We start from the raw sequence: 19058 nt of genomic DNA on the forward strand, positions 1-19058 counted from the left end.
CTACAAACATACTCTCTCTTTAACTTACCCTTTGCCTTTCAAGAAAGCTGGAGCAGCCCTAGCCAGCAGTTTGCTCTGCTCTACTTCAGTATTCTTGGAAGGAGAGCTAGTTAATAAGACAGGAAAACTAAGAAGAGGGTCAACAGTGATGTCTGAAATTCATTACAGAACAGAGTTTGGAGAAACTCATTCAAGTGCCCTGGACTGAATAAAAAAAATCAATAGAAGCTTTAAAGAATTTTAGAAAACTTTAGGGAATGCAAAATCACCAATTACAAAATTTTCCCTCCTGCTCTCCAAAAGCTATAAAGCTCTCATTACCAAAAAGACAAACAAAATGTCCTTCTCTCACAAATGGAGAGATGAAGACTTGTGTAGTTTCCAGATGGATTTCGAGAAAAACACCATCTCAAATACCACTTTCAAGTTGGGAAAGCTTCACCATAACAGTTGAATTGCTTTTCTCCACATTTACCATAAGATAGTTTCAATAATATATGGAAATGTATTTATCTAGATGCAGTGATGGGACATAGCAGTTTATTTATATAGTTTATCAAAACACATATTTTTTCCTAATTATAATATTTAATGAATTGCAGTAACTGCATCTTTCCCAATGCTTAAATATCCACATTAATAAGATAAAACTGGTTAAAAATGGGAGAGATTGAAATGTTAATTTGTCTTTCATGCTGCAGCATTTTTTGTTTGAAAAGCAACAAAGTAAAATAAAATTATATTTTACTTTCTTCTTTTTAAAAATTATTCACCTTTATTTTTTGGTTTGGCACCTCATGGGTGCATGAGCATGCTCGTGCACCTGCGCATCCAGGGGTGTGGGTCTGTGTGTTTACAGACCACAGATGATGTTGCACAAATGCGATGCATGATAAATCTGAGCAGATGTGTCTCTAATGTTCTGAAGATCAAAACCTTTAATATTAGGACAAAGAATTAATTCAGTGAGACGAGATGTATGCCATTCCCTTCCTTTTAGGAAGGCAAGGTTGGCAGTGGGGGTTTGAAAAGGATGGGACCAAAGTGTGTCCTAAGAACTCGAGCCTATTGATTTATAATAAATCTGGAAGATACCCGAATGAAGCGCTGTACTGCACAGCAAGGAAAAATGCCTGCTTCACATTTCTCTGCCCATCAGCATGCTACTTATGTGTGTTGTGCTTCCACTGAGGCAATATTCATGCAGATAAACATGCTCCATGCTATCTAGAGGCATATGTTTTCCACATGTTTTCTTCCCAGTTAGAGAAGGAAAATGCATTCAAGAGGTGTGCCATTTCAGCCAAAAATGCACCTTTTGGTTGTTAAAATAAAGATAAATATGTTGCCACAATGGGAGACCAAAGACTCTAGAGCAGATTTTGTGTCTTGCTCTCTAACAGTGTGTGATGCCCCCTCTAAGTTCTCTCTCCTATGCTCCAGAAACAGAAGTTAGGGTGGAGAGACAGGCAAGCAAACATTACTCATTGAGCAAGTGATACTGTGTCCATCAATGTCCTTTTCTTTCTTAGCTGATTAAGTAAACTTGTATCTTCCAACCTCTTCTCACGAGTTATGTTTTCTATGCTTTCCTGATGTTTGGGTGTCTCTTCTGTCATGCTGTTTAGCATATCTGTCCCGTGCTTTTGCCCTACACTGGGTGCAAACCTCCAGGCAGATGTCTCCTCCTCCAGGGAATGAGTTTTAATGGCTTTTCACATGATGTTCCAGGGTCAAATGCAATCTAACAATCGTATTGCTGACTTCAATTAGTTTGTGGTTCACTGCAACTGCTAAGTCCTCTGTTAAAATACTTCTGTCCATCCAATTATGCTCCATCTTTTATTTGATTATTTGCTTCCTTGCTACAGTACTTGTCATTTATAATTACTGAATTTCCTCTAATTGATTTTGGATCATTTGGAAATCAATTACTACCATTGCAACTGAGCTCATTTTTTTCATTTAGAAACTGCTCTCCAAGCGCTTCTTCCCAGAACTATTTCAACCTTTGTACCATCTACAAATTGCATACACTCACTCTAATACTCCCATTAGGTCACTACATGAAATAGTTCATAATGTCTGATTTAGGATAGCCTTCAAGAATCCCAGCGGGTATGTCCTCCTAGAATGACAGCAAACTTCTGAAAATATGATTACTGATTTTCAGTGTTGGTCTTATACTAATTTCCCCATGTCCATATTTTCTTTGGGTACTTCAATGTCATCTGGAACTATGTCAAAAGTTCTCTTAAGGTCAACCTGTATCATTGCTGCTGCTTCTTTTTTACCCACTGAACCAGTTATTCTGTCAATGAAATTAGTTAGGTTTGACATAAATTTGTTCTTGACAGATCCATGGTGGTTGTTTCTCATTGGTTTATTATCCTCTGGGTGTTTACCAATTCTTTCATAATTTCAGCATCTTTGGCTACCAGGGTTAGGCTGTCTCTTGTACGATCCCTTAAACTTTTTCCCTGTTTCCACCTTCAACCCTCCTTCACAGGGAAGAGCTGACATTTGTCCCTCTTGTTTTTCCACATCTTCCTACATCCTCCACATATTCTCAAAATACAATTAATACTTCAGAGATTGTTTTGGCCACAGCGAGTTTCCAATTGGAACATATATTTTAAAGATATATTCCTGCTAAAATGGAACATTTTGTAAGATGCCAAAAAATGTTTCTCCATCAAAATTAAGAGACAAAACTTCGAACAACGAGAATATGTCTGTAAAGATGTAGAGCTAGTAATACTGGTGTAAATGTTAAAGCCTCATTAGTCTACTAAACAATGAAACATAAACCTTTCCTTTAGCCAGGTAAAATATTGCCTATGAAATAAGGATCCTCATCTTTTTCTAAAAACAACATGCAAAGGCAACATGCAGTTCATGTCTACCACACTCCTCAGAGATAGAAACATGGAGAACAGCAGCAATCAGTATGTTTTGCTCCATAGACAGTTCTTGTCCAGAAATTTAGCCTTAATCTCTTGCTATTTCCATTTCCTTTAGTTTTTACATGGAGTTCCAAAATTCACTAGCCATTCTGATTCAGCATTAAATAAGACTCAATTTCTCCTTGGCTGGGGGTATCAGAGTGCATTCTTTCTATCTACCACAGAATTGCCAAGTCATTTCAAGTTCAGCAGAATGTGCTGCATCACACCATTTATTTCAGTTTATTACTCCTTTAGAAGAACTAAATGTATTGTCTGTGAAGGGGGACCTGAGAAAAATGCAAGAAAAATCATTCTGTTTCATCTTATCCCACCTAAGATCAATAATTCAATGGCTTAAAGAAAACATTTATTAAGAAAGAGCAGGAGATTGTACCCATTACTATGGCAGCTATACACTTTAGGGTGGCACTGACAGACTGCAGCTGGGGAACAAAAGTATTCAAATAAGGAAGAAAGCATTAATTCAGAATATAGGGTTATTCCTCTTGACTGGACAAAAGTTTCTATAATGCTCAGTTTGCTTGTTTTTGACATAATATATCCAATTCCTTGGGTTTGCAAGGGCATTACCTACTCTGCAGCAACATTCCCTTGTTCTGCTGCCCTCTAGGCAATCGGAAATCAGAAAAATAAATGACAGAAAACCTCCTGATTATTAGCTACAGTAAAACAAGTACAGGCCTTGTGGTTTTAATCATGTTAGCTGTCATCACAGCAAATGACCATGATTTGGTATTTGGGAGAAGATTACAGACTTTTTTTGTTTCTTCTTTTCTAACATAAGTGCTCTAAAGTTGTTCTTGAGCTGTACAGAGCATACTGTTGATACCAACTTCCACACTGTATATATTTAGAAGAAAGTGCTTGTAATTGTTAAGCCAACCTCCTCATTAAAGCTCTCTTACAGACTTGGTGGCTCAAAGCAAATAAGCACAGAAATTTTAAGTGGACTTTGATTCTAAAGTGTCTTGAAGGAACTAAGAAGCATTTTATGGAAAGCCTGAATCCCACTTCCTTTGAACTTTGGAATAATTTTTACCCCACGAATCCAGAAATTAAGATGATATTGTACTGAACTTATGGGATGCTGTCCATTTTCAGCAGCAGAATGAACTGGTGTGCTGAATCTAGCATTTGCTACTACAGGGAGAAACTGGTGGGAATGGCTATGTTCTTATATGAACATGATATAAATAAAATAAATGAAATATATACCATGGGAATGGTATGAATGACATTCACTGCCAATTCTCCTTTGAATAAACATTCTAATTACATAAAAACTTTATTTAAAGCTATCTGAAACCTCTGGACTAGATTGCAATGCAAATTAAAGTAACCATAAGTTATCTGCAGTGAAAACACAGCCAGCAGAGCTTTTAACATTGATTACATCCAGCTAGAAATTTTACCCTGAGTTTGTATAATTTTTATTATAATATGAATGATGGAGTATTTAATATAAAATAAGCACAACTGCAAACAGAGCTGTCAAAGTCTGTTTTTCTGATGTACAAGAGGATGAGCTTCCACTAACGAGGCCTGATTTTCCCAGGGCAATAATAACAGTAAAACCTAAAAGAATGAATGAAGATACTGTTATTAATCTAACACAGATTGAAGACCTTGGCATTTAGCAGAAAAGTACCTTGGTCTCTATAATTCTTACTGAATTATAGCTAATGCTCATGGATTAATAAAAAAAAAAAGAAAAAAAAAAGAAAGTATATTGCACTCCACAGTAAAAAACATAGGGAAACTGTTCTTATCCAACTGCATATTTCTTTTATGTGGAATGAAATAGGATCTTCCTTTAAGTCACTGAGATGCCAGGGAATACTGGAAAAAGGGTGCAGCAACCAGAGGCATGGGTCCAAATCCAATGCTCACTACATAAATGGGAAGTTTTCATTAGCTTCAGCAAGACTTAGATCTGCCTTTCCTGTAGTCATTTTGAAAAGCAAAGCAAAGCTATCCGGGGAGGGTTGTTGGCAAGCAGCAGTAACTGCAGAATAGTAACCACCAGCAGTGAAAGCTGTGGAAGAGGAGGCTGGCTGTGAGACCTGGAGTCATTTTCAGGCTTTTGTGCAAGCCTCTTTCGTTCCTTGGTCAAGAATACAACAGGCAAGTCATACACTGATGATGAAAGCATAAAGGTGTAGTTTTTTCAGTTTTCAAAAGCAACGTTTCCAGCTTCCACTAGACACATTAATATTAATCCTACGTGAAAGGGCAAAATGAAAGACTTGTGCTGCGCAGAAGCAAGAGAAGTTGGCAAAGCCCACAGCCAGCAGGAAGTCTATTCAAAAGACTAATTAGAGCCACAGAAACCCTCTAGCCCATCCTTAAAGAATATCTTGAGTAGTTTAGCAGAATCACTAATGATTTAGTGCATGAGCTACAGAACTACTGCGATTAGTAGGTTAGTGCTCTCATACTGACCGTGAATTGTTGTGAAGCTGATTTACATACAGCTTTATAAGAGAATGCTCATCAGCCACAGGACTGGCTGCATTTATACCCCCAAGTAACCTGAATGATTCAAACAATGAAACCTTGTTAATAACTCAATAAGTATACAGAGAGAGCAGGGTGTTCAGAGTGGGTTTGTAACAATAAATGCCATTTATTTAGAAAGAATATTGACTATTTGTAGGGTGCTTTTTCTTTCCAATAAAAACAAGCAAATTAAATTTATAAGAGGTGAAAATAAAAATGCTGAGCATAAGCTGTCAAACACCTAAAATCCTGCTAGGTCAATGAAACAAAAGTTACAAAACTTTTAATATACAAGCAATGTAATTATTTTACATATCAGGGTACAGCTAACTCTAAAAGAGTTAGAATGACTGTTGCACCATGGAAACTCTTAACTGTATAAGGATATCACACTATCCACCTATATGGGAAGTCTGGGTACCTATGATTGAGGGGGTTGGTTATTATCTCCTGCCTTCAGGGGATTCTCATCAAGAAGTTTTTCCTAGCAGAAAAGGAATTCTAATAGCTCAGGAAGCATGTACATCTAATCCTGATAGTAAAAGACAGTCATTTACTGAAGACAAAAGTAAAATAATCAGATATTTTTTACATGTAGAGAAAAACAAGCAGCACAGTAGAAAGTGCTATGATTATTACTGCAGGTAACTGCAGGTTGAACAAGCACAGGGACTTCTTGGGGATAAACAGAAGCAATGACTACACTCTTAAAGAGCACTGCTCTTAATGACCTCTCCTGGAAAGGCCACAAATACATTATCCTGCCTTGCACATAAACCCCCATATATGATAACAACAGAAATTACTTTGCATTTGCAGTCTCACTGTACAGGCAGTAGATCCTGGCCTTGGAGGCTGCTTTGGGACTGGCTTTCAAAAAGGATCTCAGTCACACCCAGCAGCTACTTGCATTAAGTTAACGTTGAGAGTTAACAGGTCCTGGCAAAAAAATTTGTAAATTGAAGTAGTAGTAAACCATCTTTACTTTGACTTTGCAGTGTACACTGCAGGTTTGGTTTTGGTCTTGATGTTACAATATGCAGCTATGCATACCCAGGGATTGTGCTTAGTCATTTGGGAATGCTGAAGCACTGACACATGCAGCAGGAATCGAGCAATAAAATGCCAATAATAAGAAGACATATTGCTCATCTTCCCCAATGCAGCAGGAAGTTATTTTTCTGCCACCTTGTGCATTGGTAGGCTTACATACGGGTCAGACAGCTAGCAAACGCTACATACATATTTTGGTTGTATGAGCCAAAATACTGAGTCAAAATGTACACAGACAGCTGCAATCACCTACTCTTTGGGATTAATGTTTCTGGTGATTCTTCCCTGATTTGTTTACTGAAGGGTCGGTGTCCATATTCCAAGACTACTCCTTCTCTCTTGTAGCCTCTAATGAATATCAGAGTGGTTTAACAGGAGTAAGGATGTCTTGCTATAACTTGTAAGTACGAACACATTTTCTCCTTGTTCATACCCTATCTTGCAGTATAATGCAGGCATTCCCAGTAGGCAATGGCATGTCCCAGTTCCTATTCCCATAGTGTTGCTACAAAATGGTTTCTTACCAATAGCCTGTTTTCAGTCCTTGTGACATGTCTAGGTTGCATGTGAGCACATTTTAGTGCATCATAATGGTTCAAATGAGGGTGATCTGTGGTGAGGAGCTTGGGAAGCCTTAACTCCAGCTCTCCATCCAAATGTCTGGGTATCAGTCCAAAATAACCAGGGCATTTCTCTGCTCATGTCTCTTAATTTTACTTTGTGAGTCGTTTTTTGGTTTTGTTTTTCCTGTGAGGGAGTTGAAAATCAAAACCTCCACTACTATAATATAGTTGTTTAACATAAATAAGGATAAGAACTCACCTTCTGTTTGCAAAGGGACTTCCCGAGGGAACAGAATGGGAGAAGAGTGTGTCGTTCATGCTGGTTACAGGTCGGGGAGGCCTAGGAGGCAAAATATCCAGTTGCATTAATTTTGCACCAAAAACCCCTCCATCAGCAACAGTATTAATGGAGAATAGAATGAGCTTCTTGTTTAAAGTAACATTACTACTGGCATCTTCTGCTTTATGTAGCAATAGTTCCAAATTATAGATGCTATGTTTTTAAGCAGAAGTTAATAAAAACACACTGATACTTAGGCCTGGAGGGAAATAATACTTTTATGCTTTTGTGTGTTCTGAGGTGAGTTTTGACCAACTTGCTTGACTTTTTTTCCCCTGCCTTGGCAGAATAACCACTACGCCACTGTTCCTTCCCAAAGACATGGTGCAGTCACTGCTTTCCACCAGCCAGGATGAGCACTGGTGGTCAGTTTACTGTGGCAGCGTGGAGGTCTGCAGGGGGTAAGTGCCAGTAAATGACACATCTTTTCATGAGGCTATCCCTGGTGCTAAGCTCCATGCTACCACATCCACCTAGTGGCCACAGTATACCCACAGCCCTCAGCGTCCCATAAAATACATGTAGAACTAAACTGATCCAACAGCAAAGCTTTTTAGCTGGTATGCCAAATCCCCAAGCCAAAATGTAGAATAAGTATCTAGTTTAGGAGGACCCATTAATAATGATGGTTTTATCATTACATTCTTTATTTCCCGATTTTATAAAATGAAATGAGAAGGAATATTTCCTCTGCTTTCTTTTATTGTCTACTCTTAAAAAATAATCTGTGGATAATTTTTCCTTCTCTATCCATTATGGAGAAAGTTCCCCTTCCAAATAGACTTCTTATGCAACACTGGGCAAAAGATCTAGATGCTCTGGAGCAACTACAAAATATGTTATTAAAATCACAGGGTTTTCAATCAGATATGAGCAGAACCTGAAGCCACATGTAATTCACACTTCAAATTGCCTAGATTTCAAGTTGGCTAATATCCCCTTTAAGCTCTATGAAAGATCTATCTTGCTTTCTGAATTCTGCAGATATGCAAATCAAAATATAGTAGCTATCTGCAAAATATTCACTGAGTTCCAATTGTGCAAGACAACCAATCATCCAAAGCATTTGTAAGAAAGCCAGTACTGCACAGAAGTGAATTATTACTATATATCTTGTTTTGTAACTTGTTAGAAAACAAGCATAAATATGGCGTTTGATGAATCTAAATGAATTTTGCAGCATAATAATGCCACATTGATTTTAAAACATTTAAAACTGTGACTAGAAAGAGTTAGGATTTGCCATGTTATTTATTTATATGAAAGTATAGTTTTAGCCTAACACTGCATCTGCAGAACCACATGAAAACCTCCAGCTCTGGTCAGTCACAATTTCAGAAGCAGCCCTTTGTCCTGCAGGTACTTATGGAGAAGTGTTTAATATTATTTTTTATGGATTCCATCAGAGCTAGGAACAGCTCGGTTGAGGCCATGATCAGAGACAATCCCCTGGAAAGCTGATTATAGGATGAATCTTGAAATATAGAGCTTTGGAAATATACTTTGGGAGATTATTAAGAACTTAATTTTATTTAATGGGAAAACAACTGGTATTTTGTTGCCTGGGAATTGTAAACTGGTAATTGATGAAGGTGAAATAGTTCACACCAACTGCATGCGACTACTACATTTTCCCTCTTCCCAATTCAGTTACTGAACAGTGAACACATTCAAAAACTAATTGGGCATAAGCTGGTGTTTCTGAAAGATGGGTCCAACTCTGCAGAGTGGCTGTGGAGTCCTAAATAGCACAGGAGAAGGGAGAAGAGGCTGATTCTCAACACTGCCCCAGAAAGGGAGGCAGGAGGAGTGTTCCCTTGGCAGAGCTTGGACTCTGCTTTGCCTTGCACCCAGTGCACCTCTGCTGACTGAGTAGGAGTGGGCAGGGGGCACCCATAGACTTCAGCAGATCACCACAAACACAATTCAGGTTAATGCCTTCTCTAAGCTTTAACTCAAGAAAGGGGTGGGTCAGAAAGTTTCTAACCTCCAAAAGAGCCCTTCCCTTTCAATGTCTCTGTTCAAGGATAACTATATATTTGACCCTGGACTCTAATAAAAGTTAAGGACTGGTAATATTGAGATTATTGCATTTTTTTCCAAGCTTTTTCTCCAATAAGTGTACTAAAGAAGAAAAATACTCACCAAGTATCTCTTTTGCAGCCAGAATAAAATGGAAAAGAGATCATTAATTAAATTGCCAGTTTAATACATTTGTGGTCTAAGTAGTACATTGGACATACTCCATTCTTATGACCCTGATTCTGCAAAAGCATGAGAGCCTCTATACATAAAAGGTCATTAATCTGTTTACATATGCAGAGTTTCTTTTATGTACAAATGTCTAGAAACTCCAAGGCTTTGCTAAGATTTTGTGATTAGCCTTAGTTTGTAAATTCTTATATGAAGAAAAATATATTAAACTAATCTGGGTTTTCCCAAGGCAAGTTTTTTAAAGGCTGATGCCCACTGTCACATTCCTCAGGTTAGGCTTGAATATTAAATGGATGTTCAAACACATGCAGTTGTGTGATGTGGTAAGACAAGAATAGGAGACTTCATGGTAAAGGAAAACTCAGCTACTGGACTATAAATTATTATTTCTAAACTTGTAGAAGTGAGTGATTAAGCTTTCTAATAAAACTGAGCTGATGATAATTAACTTTCCTCAAGGAGATGGAAAACACTTAATGCTATTGAAACATGCTATGTAATAAAAGTATGCTATGGCACAACACATATCCACAGTAATAAAGCAAATTAAATAAGAGGAATTTTCCAAAGTGCCCCAGGCTCTAGGCTGGTCTAACCTGTTCACACTGATGTCAAAAATAATGCTCTCACAGACTTAAGAATTCAGGCCAGTGCAGAAAAATACCTTCATGATCCACTGGCCATGCCAGTTAGTCTGTCATCTCTGCAGTCTGGAGTTTCTTTTTTTGTTGCTAATCTCATGGACAGAAAGAAAAAATGACCCCTCCATCAGTGGGGGGATTTCTACCATCAGGGTTATGACACCTTGTTAACTACAATTACTTCTCTAGACGAGGCCTTAGATGTGTTTCTTGCTTAATTGAAAATTCTGTGGGGCACCAGCAAAAGAAACCAAACCATGCAGTCTTTCTGTGTGGTGCCACTCTAAAGTGGAAGAATGATCAAAAGAAAAGTCTGTATGGGAGCACTTGTCCCCATTTAAGCTAGAAGCTAAGAAAAGGATACTGTTTTGTTGCCAAAATTCTTCCATTTAATGCACATATAAAACCTTTTTTTGCCTGGATTCCTGCCCAGAGCTGTTTCTCTCAACTTCCATTATGTTTAAAAATAAAAATCACATCAGCGAGAAGATATTCTCAATGAGGTTCTGTAGCATATCTCTCCCCTCAGTTAATTTGTGTGAATTATGCCGTAGACCAAGCTACCTCCACAACTTACAGGTTTTTCACTCATGCATCATTATAGCCAATATATATTGCCAAGTTATATTACCATCAATCTATGAATAAAGAGAAACTCTGTCATAAAACAAAATAGATGGTGGTTTGTTCTCACATCCAATCACTCTAAATTATGTCCGTATAGTTAGGAATAAGGTAAGGTGTTAATTTCACAGCAGAGATTTGGATCGGTTCCTACTCAATTATGGTACCTTCCCCTTGCCTTGCCTAAATGCATTTAATCAATTCACAGTAGCCCAGTTTTTGCCACCCGTTATCTCACATAACCCCAGGCCTTCCAGGGCTTCCAGCCAACAGGGAACAGAGGCTTCTCTTTCAGTTTCAAGCTCCCTGCCTCTTCCCATTTCCCTTAAGGACAGCCAAAATCTGCCCTGTGAAATTATCACTGACTTGCCAGTGGAGCCAGGCTTTTACACCACGCACAGCAGTGCAGTAGCTCAGCAGATCCAACTCTGGATCATTTCTTCCAAAGAACAACATCCTTTCATTACTCCTCCATAAAGAGGTGCAAGGATTTTAACTGACATTAGAGCATAAGAGGGATTTGGCACTATGTATATGTCAGAGGCAGCACCTTGTCTCTTAAACCAGAACACTCTCTTACACCTTGAAAAAGTTCTGCTATAACCACATGAGGAGGTCCATCATCATGATTTATCCTTAAAATGTCAGGCAGGTTAGGTAAACTTTCCAGGTGTTGCACAGCCCACAATGGCTGGTGTGCACTTGCCCTTAAAGATGCCACATACAAATATTCAGTCCAGACAAAAGTAAATATGCATAATAATTACAGACTGGAATAGTTCCATCTGCCAGTAACATATATATCAGTATGCAAATACAATTATAATAGCTGCTGCCTGAAATGCTTCAGTCAGGACCCCAGGAAGATGGTTAAGAAAGATATTTTCTTGAGAAATATACCAGAATAAGAGAAATCCTTTAAAGACAGTATTTTTAGAACAAGTTTTCCAAGTTAATTTCTTTGTACCTTTCTTCCAACCAATGTCTTGATTTTCCTGAATTCTATGGAAAACTTAATAGTGTTTTCTTCTCTCCTTTTTTTTTTTAATGACCCAGTAAGTAAAGGCAAATCAAACTTATAAATAAGAAAATCTGAGCAACTGCCACTGTAGATGGCAGGCATGCTTAGGAAAAAAAAAAAAAATCCAAAGTAATAATTTCCCCAGCCAGCACAAATGCATTGTCTCTCTGCTTTGATTTTCTTGACTCCTGCAGAAATAAAGTAGTGATTTATTTTTATTTTTGGTATATACCAAAAAATAATTTTGCTTTCTCAAAATATAAAAATGTAAAAATAACAGACTCTTTTCAAGTGACTTGACAAGTTTAAGACTCACTTTTTATGCAGACTCATGCAACTCCTCAGACCTGAATGAAGCCACAGCTCCACCAAAGTCAGTGAGAACTCTGACACAGGTTTCAACAAAACTGGTCCAATTTCACTTTTCTCTGGTGTCTCATGTCAAGACATACCTGTGATGCACCGAAGTTGAGAACTAATGTTCAGCATCAATACATCCCAAAGTGCTGAAACGGAGATCTCTTGAGGAGAATGGGGACGTACCAACACTATGTCCCAGTACTTGATTGTATGTATATATCCCATTGACTTTTCAAGTGAAGTCACACCAGAAAAACATTTTCATCCTAAATACCCCTATCAGCAAATTTGTACTTGTGATGTATTGAGCTGGGTAAGCCACAGCTGCCTCCTGTTTTGCTCAGAGCTATAGTATCTACACTTGGTGTAAGCAACTCCTACAACAAAGCTTACTTTGTCTACAGCACACAGATACTTACACAATATGAGCCAGGTTTAGAGGTTTTTCAGGCTGGTCAGGGAACATTGGGTGCAAAGGTTCACGGCTGGAAGCACAGCTTAAAGACTTGCTAAGTGCATTAGTTAGCTTCTTAGCAGGTGATTTCTGGGAGGAACAAGGAAGGTAGAGGTAATCTGGACAAGTAAGGTGCATACTGTTTCTGCTATAGGAAGCACAAAACAACAGGAAGCTCCAACAGCTTACATACCTATGGACTAACATTCCCATTGCCCCCCTCCCACCCTGACAGTCTGGTAAGGCAAAGACTGCTCCGTTTGGAGGAAAGATTACTCTTGTCTCCACTGCCTTTAGAGTAGGCTCAGGGGGTATATCTATAGGGACAGTTGCCATGGCTCTTCTGCAATGCTGCACTCAGGCAATATTGCATGAAGGGCAGCACAGTTAATGTCACCTGGACTGGAGCTGGCTTGTACCTCACCAACTTGGGAGTGCAAGAAGAACAAATCTGAGTATGCCCATCCATATAGATACACTGTATGGGACACCATTTCTTTCCTAGCTGTGGGCCAGGCACAAGGCTGCTATATTCTCTCTGCTCACTAGTATTTCTCTCCGCACCTCCAGTACCCTGTACTGTTTAGCTGCTATTATAAGCTCCTCTTTCACCTCCCATGGCCACAGAAGACTGGGAAATTTGAGACATGGGCATGGCAGGAATTGTCCCACTGTGGCAACAGCATGCCAAAAAAGGCTGACATACTGTCACAGTCACCAAAACATGGGGAAGCTCTGTGCAAGCATGATTTTCACCTTGAAATTCCATCAGCAAGTCTAAAAAACCCCCAACCAACTATTTTCTGCTTTATAATTTTGTTTGGCGGCTCTCTGAGGAGCAAACTCAACTTCCCTTCTAAGGAACGGCTTGGAGATCTATGGTGTCTTTTAGGCTGTGTGACATTCTCAGGGAATCCAACCCAGCCCTCTGTGATTCAGCTTCTCTGCCAGTAAAAGAGGGGTAGTGATCCTTACACTGTCTGCTTCCCCCAAAACACAGCTCTACATGCCGAAATTTAAAAACTTTTTTGGAACTTGACAGGAATAGCATTGTATTTTTGCATACGCATCCTGCATCGATTTATGACTGTAATCAGCTTAATAATGAAATATTTCTATTACAGAAATCCAACATAAATATGTACAGTTCAGGCTCTTCCATTATAAATGCAATTTCACTCTGAATTGAGTACAGTTGAGTTCCACTGCACTCATAAACACTCTTAATCTGCATGTGGAGCTCGATGTGAATGCATTATGGAGAATGCTAACCAGGTTTGAACAAATGCTAATGCATGCTACAGAAAGGCAATTTCAAACTTGAAGCAAAACATTTGTTTCTGACAAGGAAATATTTGAAACCACCAGGCATGCAGTCACATTTTTGTCTTCTGCTGAGCAGAAATGCTAAGTCTTCCAATTACTTCCTACCTATAACTACAGCTCCCTGGCTACAGCAAAAAATGATTTTATAGCACAGATTGCTGTTAGGAATAGAGTCAGAGCTACATAGTGGGCACTCTCCTATTCAGAGACTAAACTCCAGCCATTTGTGTCTATGCAACAAGCAGCAACTAGGACCCACAAAAAACAATTACAGACCCAGGTCTGCTGGGATACAGTGCAGGGCTGTATGACTGGCATACAGAGCAAACCACATCAAATTTAACCCTTGAAATGTTCCATCAACAGAAAACCAGACATTTTAGAAGTGTTAAGCTTCAGAATTCCGTTAAAAAATACATACTAAGTAGTGTAAAAACATGAGCTCTTGCTATGTGCATTATTTTATTTTATTTTTTAAACAATATTCTTCTCTTATGTTTGAGATTAGTTAGGATTTTTCTGCTGGTCTCTGGATTTGAACCCTGAAGGATTGTGACGCTCTGTGACCAAGGGCTTCTGTTGGAGCTTTGCTCCAGTCCATGGAGAGCTTACTCCCCAGGTCTGATGCCCTTCAGAGAAAGTTAATGTAGCTGTTGATACTTCTCTTTCAGCTTAGAAAAAACATTGAGTTATTCCGATTAATGACAAAAAGTTTGAAGTGTGTTTGTCTCTAATAGTAAACACCACTGTGGATCTAAGCCTGGGACCACACTCAAATCTACAGTGCCAGGACCATCCCAAATGCTACGCATATGCTGCAGCCACTCAACTGAAAATATTGATGAATGAGCATCAAGTATTCATCATTTCATTTACACGTAGCCAAACAGAGCAAGCCAATGACGATTTTACCGTGAGTCCTGTGGGAATGGGAGAAGCTGCCATGAGCCTGGTGCCCTGCTGCCAGCCCCTCCTGCGCTGCCCTCACCGCGGCACACACCGTCACAGATGCCCCAGATCCTCACACAGAAATGATCATTACCACCTCCACGCTCTCCTGATGGCTCCCAAGACCGGAGCCTCCCAGACAGCGTCACTAATCCAAACTGGCAGCCCGGCTCCCTGGCTCCAGACAGCTGCCCAGAGCTGCGGCCAGGGGCTTCTCCGATGGCTGGAGGGCAAAGCAGTCTGCAGTGAGGCACGAGCCTTCCCTTACCCATGACGTGTACTCTTTCATTTGGTGCTGGTTGCTGTGGGAACCGCTGGCATGGCCCCTCCAGAAGCAGTCCTGACAGAGCTGGTAATTGTGACACTGCTGGCAGCGGTAGCGAAACCCCATCATGCTCTCACTGTGGCAGTAGGAACACTCGACGGGGTGGAAGACTGCGCAGGAGAAAGAAATGCCGAGCAATAAACCGAAACAAAGAAACACTCAGCAAAAGTTTATGGACAAAGCCCTAAACTGAAGGTGTTCCCTTCTTTGTTTAAACAAATCTGCAGTGCCGGATGCTGTCGACAGCTCTGACCTGTGAAAATATTTCAACCTGTGCTGAGCCATTTCCTACACTGGACAACAAACCCTGTTTCACTTTCGAGCTGATGTCTGCACCTCCTGCTTGGAGCAGCAAAAAATGTGTTCACCATCTAAAAGAATGATTGAGTCCAAAGGAGGACCACAAATATGACTGGAGCACCTCTCCTGTGAAGACAGGCTGAGAGAGTTGGGGTTATTCAGCCTCAAAAAGAGAAAGCTCAGGGGAGACCTTAGAGCAACTTCAGTAATTAAAGGGCTAAGGAAAGGTGGAGAGGGATTTTTGACAAGGGCATGTAGTGATAGGACAAGGGGAAATGGCTTCAAACTGAAAGAGGGTAAGTTTAGATTAGATATTAGGAAGAAATTCTTCTCTGTGAGGGTGGTAAGGCATTGGAACAGGTTTCCCAGAGAAGTTGTGGATGATCCGTTCCTGAAAGTGCTTGAGGCCAGCTTGGATGGGGCTTTGAGCAACCTGGTCTAGTGGAAGGTGCTCCTGTGCATGGCAGGGTGGTTGGCACTTGATGATCTTCAAGATTCCACCCAACCCAAACCATTCTATGAGTCTATGTTAGAGGAAATTCATATGTGAGAAAACCCTCCAGCTGCATTACTGAGGATAGCTGAATGTTTTGTTGTGTTGTAAGGAGCTGAAGTGATGCACATCGGAAGAAAAGTCAAACTCAGCTGACTGATTACTGAAAGCACAAAACTGTCCGTAGGCATGTCATTGTCTCTTAATTACTGCCGTCTCATCTGTACAATTGGTGTCATTTAGGTACCTATTTATGGTGTTGAACACTTGGCTTTGGATGCCCAGATTTGGAGAGCTGGCCATTGAAGGGGATCTGTGTGGTCCTGCTCTCTGTTCAGAAGCAGATATGACAAGGATGCAAGTCACTGAGCACACTAAGGCACCAACTAAGATATTTTGAAACACCTTCCTGGCAATAGTGTTATTTCTGTTCCTCTCTCCTCACTACAGCATGTACCCAATTTACCACAGGGTACTGAACATCTCCTTGTTCCCAGGCACCTTCTGCTTTTCTGTTTTAAGGTTCAGTCTGAGAGCATTTGTATGTGCTGAGGATGTCAGGGTTTTATTTTCTTGCCAGAATTTTGCAGCAGGAGGGGTTAGTGCTCTAGGCTAGGAAAAACCGTGAAGCTGGTGAGGGACAGAGATGGATGACAAGAGCTTGAGGCAGGTGGGGTAAATGGGTTGCTCTGTAGCCAAAAATGACTGGGAACATCACCTTACCCACCTCGGTGCCTTTCAGTGTAAGAGGGATTTATTCAGTACAAGAACACATGCAACTTCCTCCTTTTCCTTTTATCAACAAAAAATAGATGCACACCTTCCCTTCCACCAGCCCCATTTTCTTGTTGGAAGTATGGTATAAATATTTCTATTGCCTAACAGGATGACTATGTATGATCCTTTTTTCCTTCTGTCCCACACTTCTTTTTCCAGTGTCCCAAAGCTTCAGTTATGCTTGAGGTAAACCTTCAAGGGAGTAACAACACAGAAATATTTAACAAGCCCCTTACACAACAACCTCCGAGGCAAAATGTTGAGTGGTAAAATTGTTTGAAAAATCTATTAATCTTGTTAAACTAATATTTCAATTTTTTGGTATAAATTTCCTCCATTTTAAAACTTTCTCCTTTTTTCTAGATTTAAAGTGTTGGAATAATGACTACCAGAATCACTGTGTCTTGATGACCGTGAGCAAGAAATGCCACATTACATGCTGATAAATAAGACAGTAAAAAGGCATTTCCTGTCTCATGGTTTTTTTTTCTATTTAATATTGGCAATTCTGATCCTTCTGGACAGCAGAAGCCATCTGCATTGGAGCTGGGGAACTCCTCCAGAACTATACGAGGAACTGTACAGAGTTTGTGGGCTGCAATTTGGTGGCGCACACAGTGAGATGAGATGCACAAGCCCCTAGCTCTGCCTCTGCATTTTCAGTGTGGCAGCACCTTCTATAGCAATGGTATATGAAAGGTTTGGCTGGGGGACTACACCTGTGAGTCTGTGAACTTTTCCCCAGGTGCTCAAGAAGTTGGAAGGCTGAGGAAGATGATACTGTCCAGGGACATGCAACAGGCACTAGGCATTAATCAAATGAGTTCATCTTCATGGTCCCTTTCTATCCTAAAACCTGTGATCTACTCATTTTGGGAAAAGACAACCCTTGAGGAGAAAGAGGCATCTCACAGTTAAATCCTCATCTTCCACACACGCAAAGGATAAAGATGAATCTAGAACTTCCTCTTCAAAGTATATGGTCTGGCAACGTAGGCGTAGGAGGAGATCCTTCATAAGGACCTTTTGGTTGGTATTTTGCACTGCACTGGACATCTCCTGCCAAGAATACTGCAGGAATGGAAACTGCCAAGCTGTTCCTTCTCTGCTGCCATATGTCATAGCTAATGAAAGTTGTGGTCTTGACAGTTTACCAAATAGAAGTGTGTGAATGGATCAAGTCCTATTGCTCTCTGCTGGTCCAGAGCACAGGAGGAGAGGACATGATCAGGTTAATTTTCTGAGCATAGCAAAATTCAAGCCTCATTCCTGGCTGAATGACCAACAGACTTCTTCAAATATTTTACCAGTCACTGTAAAAATTGCACATGGAGTCAATGAACCCAAGCACAGTAGCTTCTACAAAACCATCTACAGAATGAGGAAATTATCACACAAAAGTTTACTCTTGTAACTCTGTTTTGGCAGCGTCTCTTACTTACCATTTTCAACATTTGCCAGTCGATGCAGAAGTGGTAACCACACTAGACACTGTGGCGGGGGATCAGACATGAGAGTATCCAAGAAAGTGTTTAATGTGACTTTTTTCTGCTCAAACAAGCACACAAACATGCACAAAAATCAGTAATTACACATCTCAAAATAATTTTATCTTGTTACAGAAACACTTGGGAACAAGTTTCAAATACTGTTTGCCTGAAGCCACAATTCACTAAAAAGAACAAGTGATACTAGTAAAGCTTTTCCAGACTATTTTTAGTTGGTACAATGATACAACTGATGCCTAACAGTCCTCACAAGGCTGGGTTGGAGACACCTAGCTCCCACTCATTTCCAGACTCTCTTCTAGAGTCACTGCCTGAAAATGCTTTGTGATTAAGGGTGGCATTCAACCCTTCATGTTCTCATGTGTTTTGAGTATCACATAATAAGTACAAGTGCATGTAGGGTATCACTACGTATGACCAATTTTCAAATGAGAAGCCACTGCAGAGAAGGGCTGATAGTACTCCAAAACAGAAAATTAAAGGAAATACTGACAAGGGAGTAGAAATTTGAAACAAATATAGGGTAAGAACAGAGCATCATAGGCAAGTTGTTACTGTAATTTAAGAAACCATGCTTATCTGAGGAGTGATGGCAATGAGTTATGGGTTATGATTGTTATGATTGTGGGATGTCATGTTTGCC

The 19058-nt window shown here is 39.9% G+C and overlaps 1 protein-coding gene across 8 annotated transcripts in view; it reads right to left on the bottom strand.

Moving 5' to 3' along the window:
* The window catches only part of DTNA (dystrobrevin alpha), a 183566-nt gene that overhangs the window by 38909 nt on the left and 125599 nt on the right, over positions 1-19058 (bottom strand). For 3 of the 8 annotated variants that reach the window (XM_018080499.1, XM_018080489.1, XM_018080480.1), the window contains exons 6-10: positions 18350-18455; positions 15281-15447; positions 12704-12828; positions 9570-9578; positions 7344-7424 (exon numbers count right to left, since the gene is read on the bottom strand). In XM_018080499.1, coding sequence (XP_017935988.1) covers positions 7344-7424; positions 9570-9578; positions 12704-12828; positions 15281-15447; positions 18350-18455 — 488 coding nt within the window. Of the gene's footprint in view, positions 1-28; positions 107-5411; positions 5502-7343; positions 7425-9569; positions 9579-12703; positions 12829-15280; positions 15448-18349; positions 18456-19058 lie in introns of all 8 variants that reach the window. The other 5 variants (XM_018080451.1, XM_018080461.1, XM_018080513.2 and 2 more) reach the window with 3 other exon arrangements.

The sequence above is a fragment of the Manacus vitellinus genome, unplaced genomic scaffold (genome assembly GCF_001715985.3).
Source record: "Manacus vitellinus isolate BGI_N305 unplaced genomic scaffold, ASM171598v3 scaffold_1_pilon, whole genome shotgun sequence".
Lineage (NCBI taxonomy): Eukaryota > Metazoa > Chordata > Aves > Passeriformes > Pipridae > Manacus > Manacus vitellinus.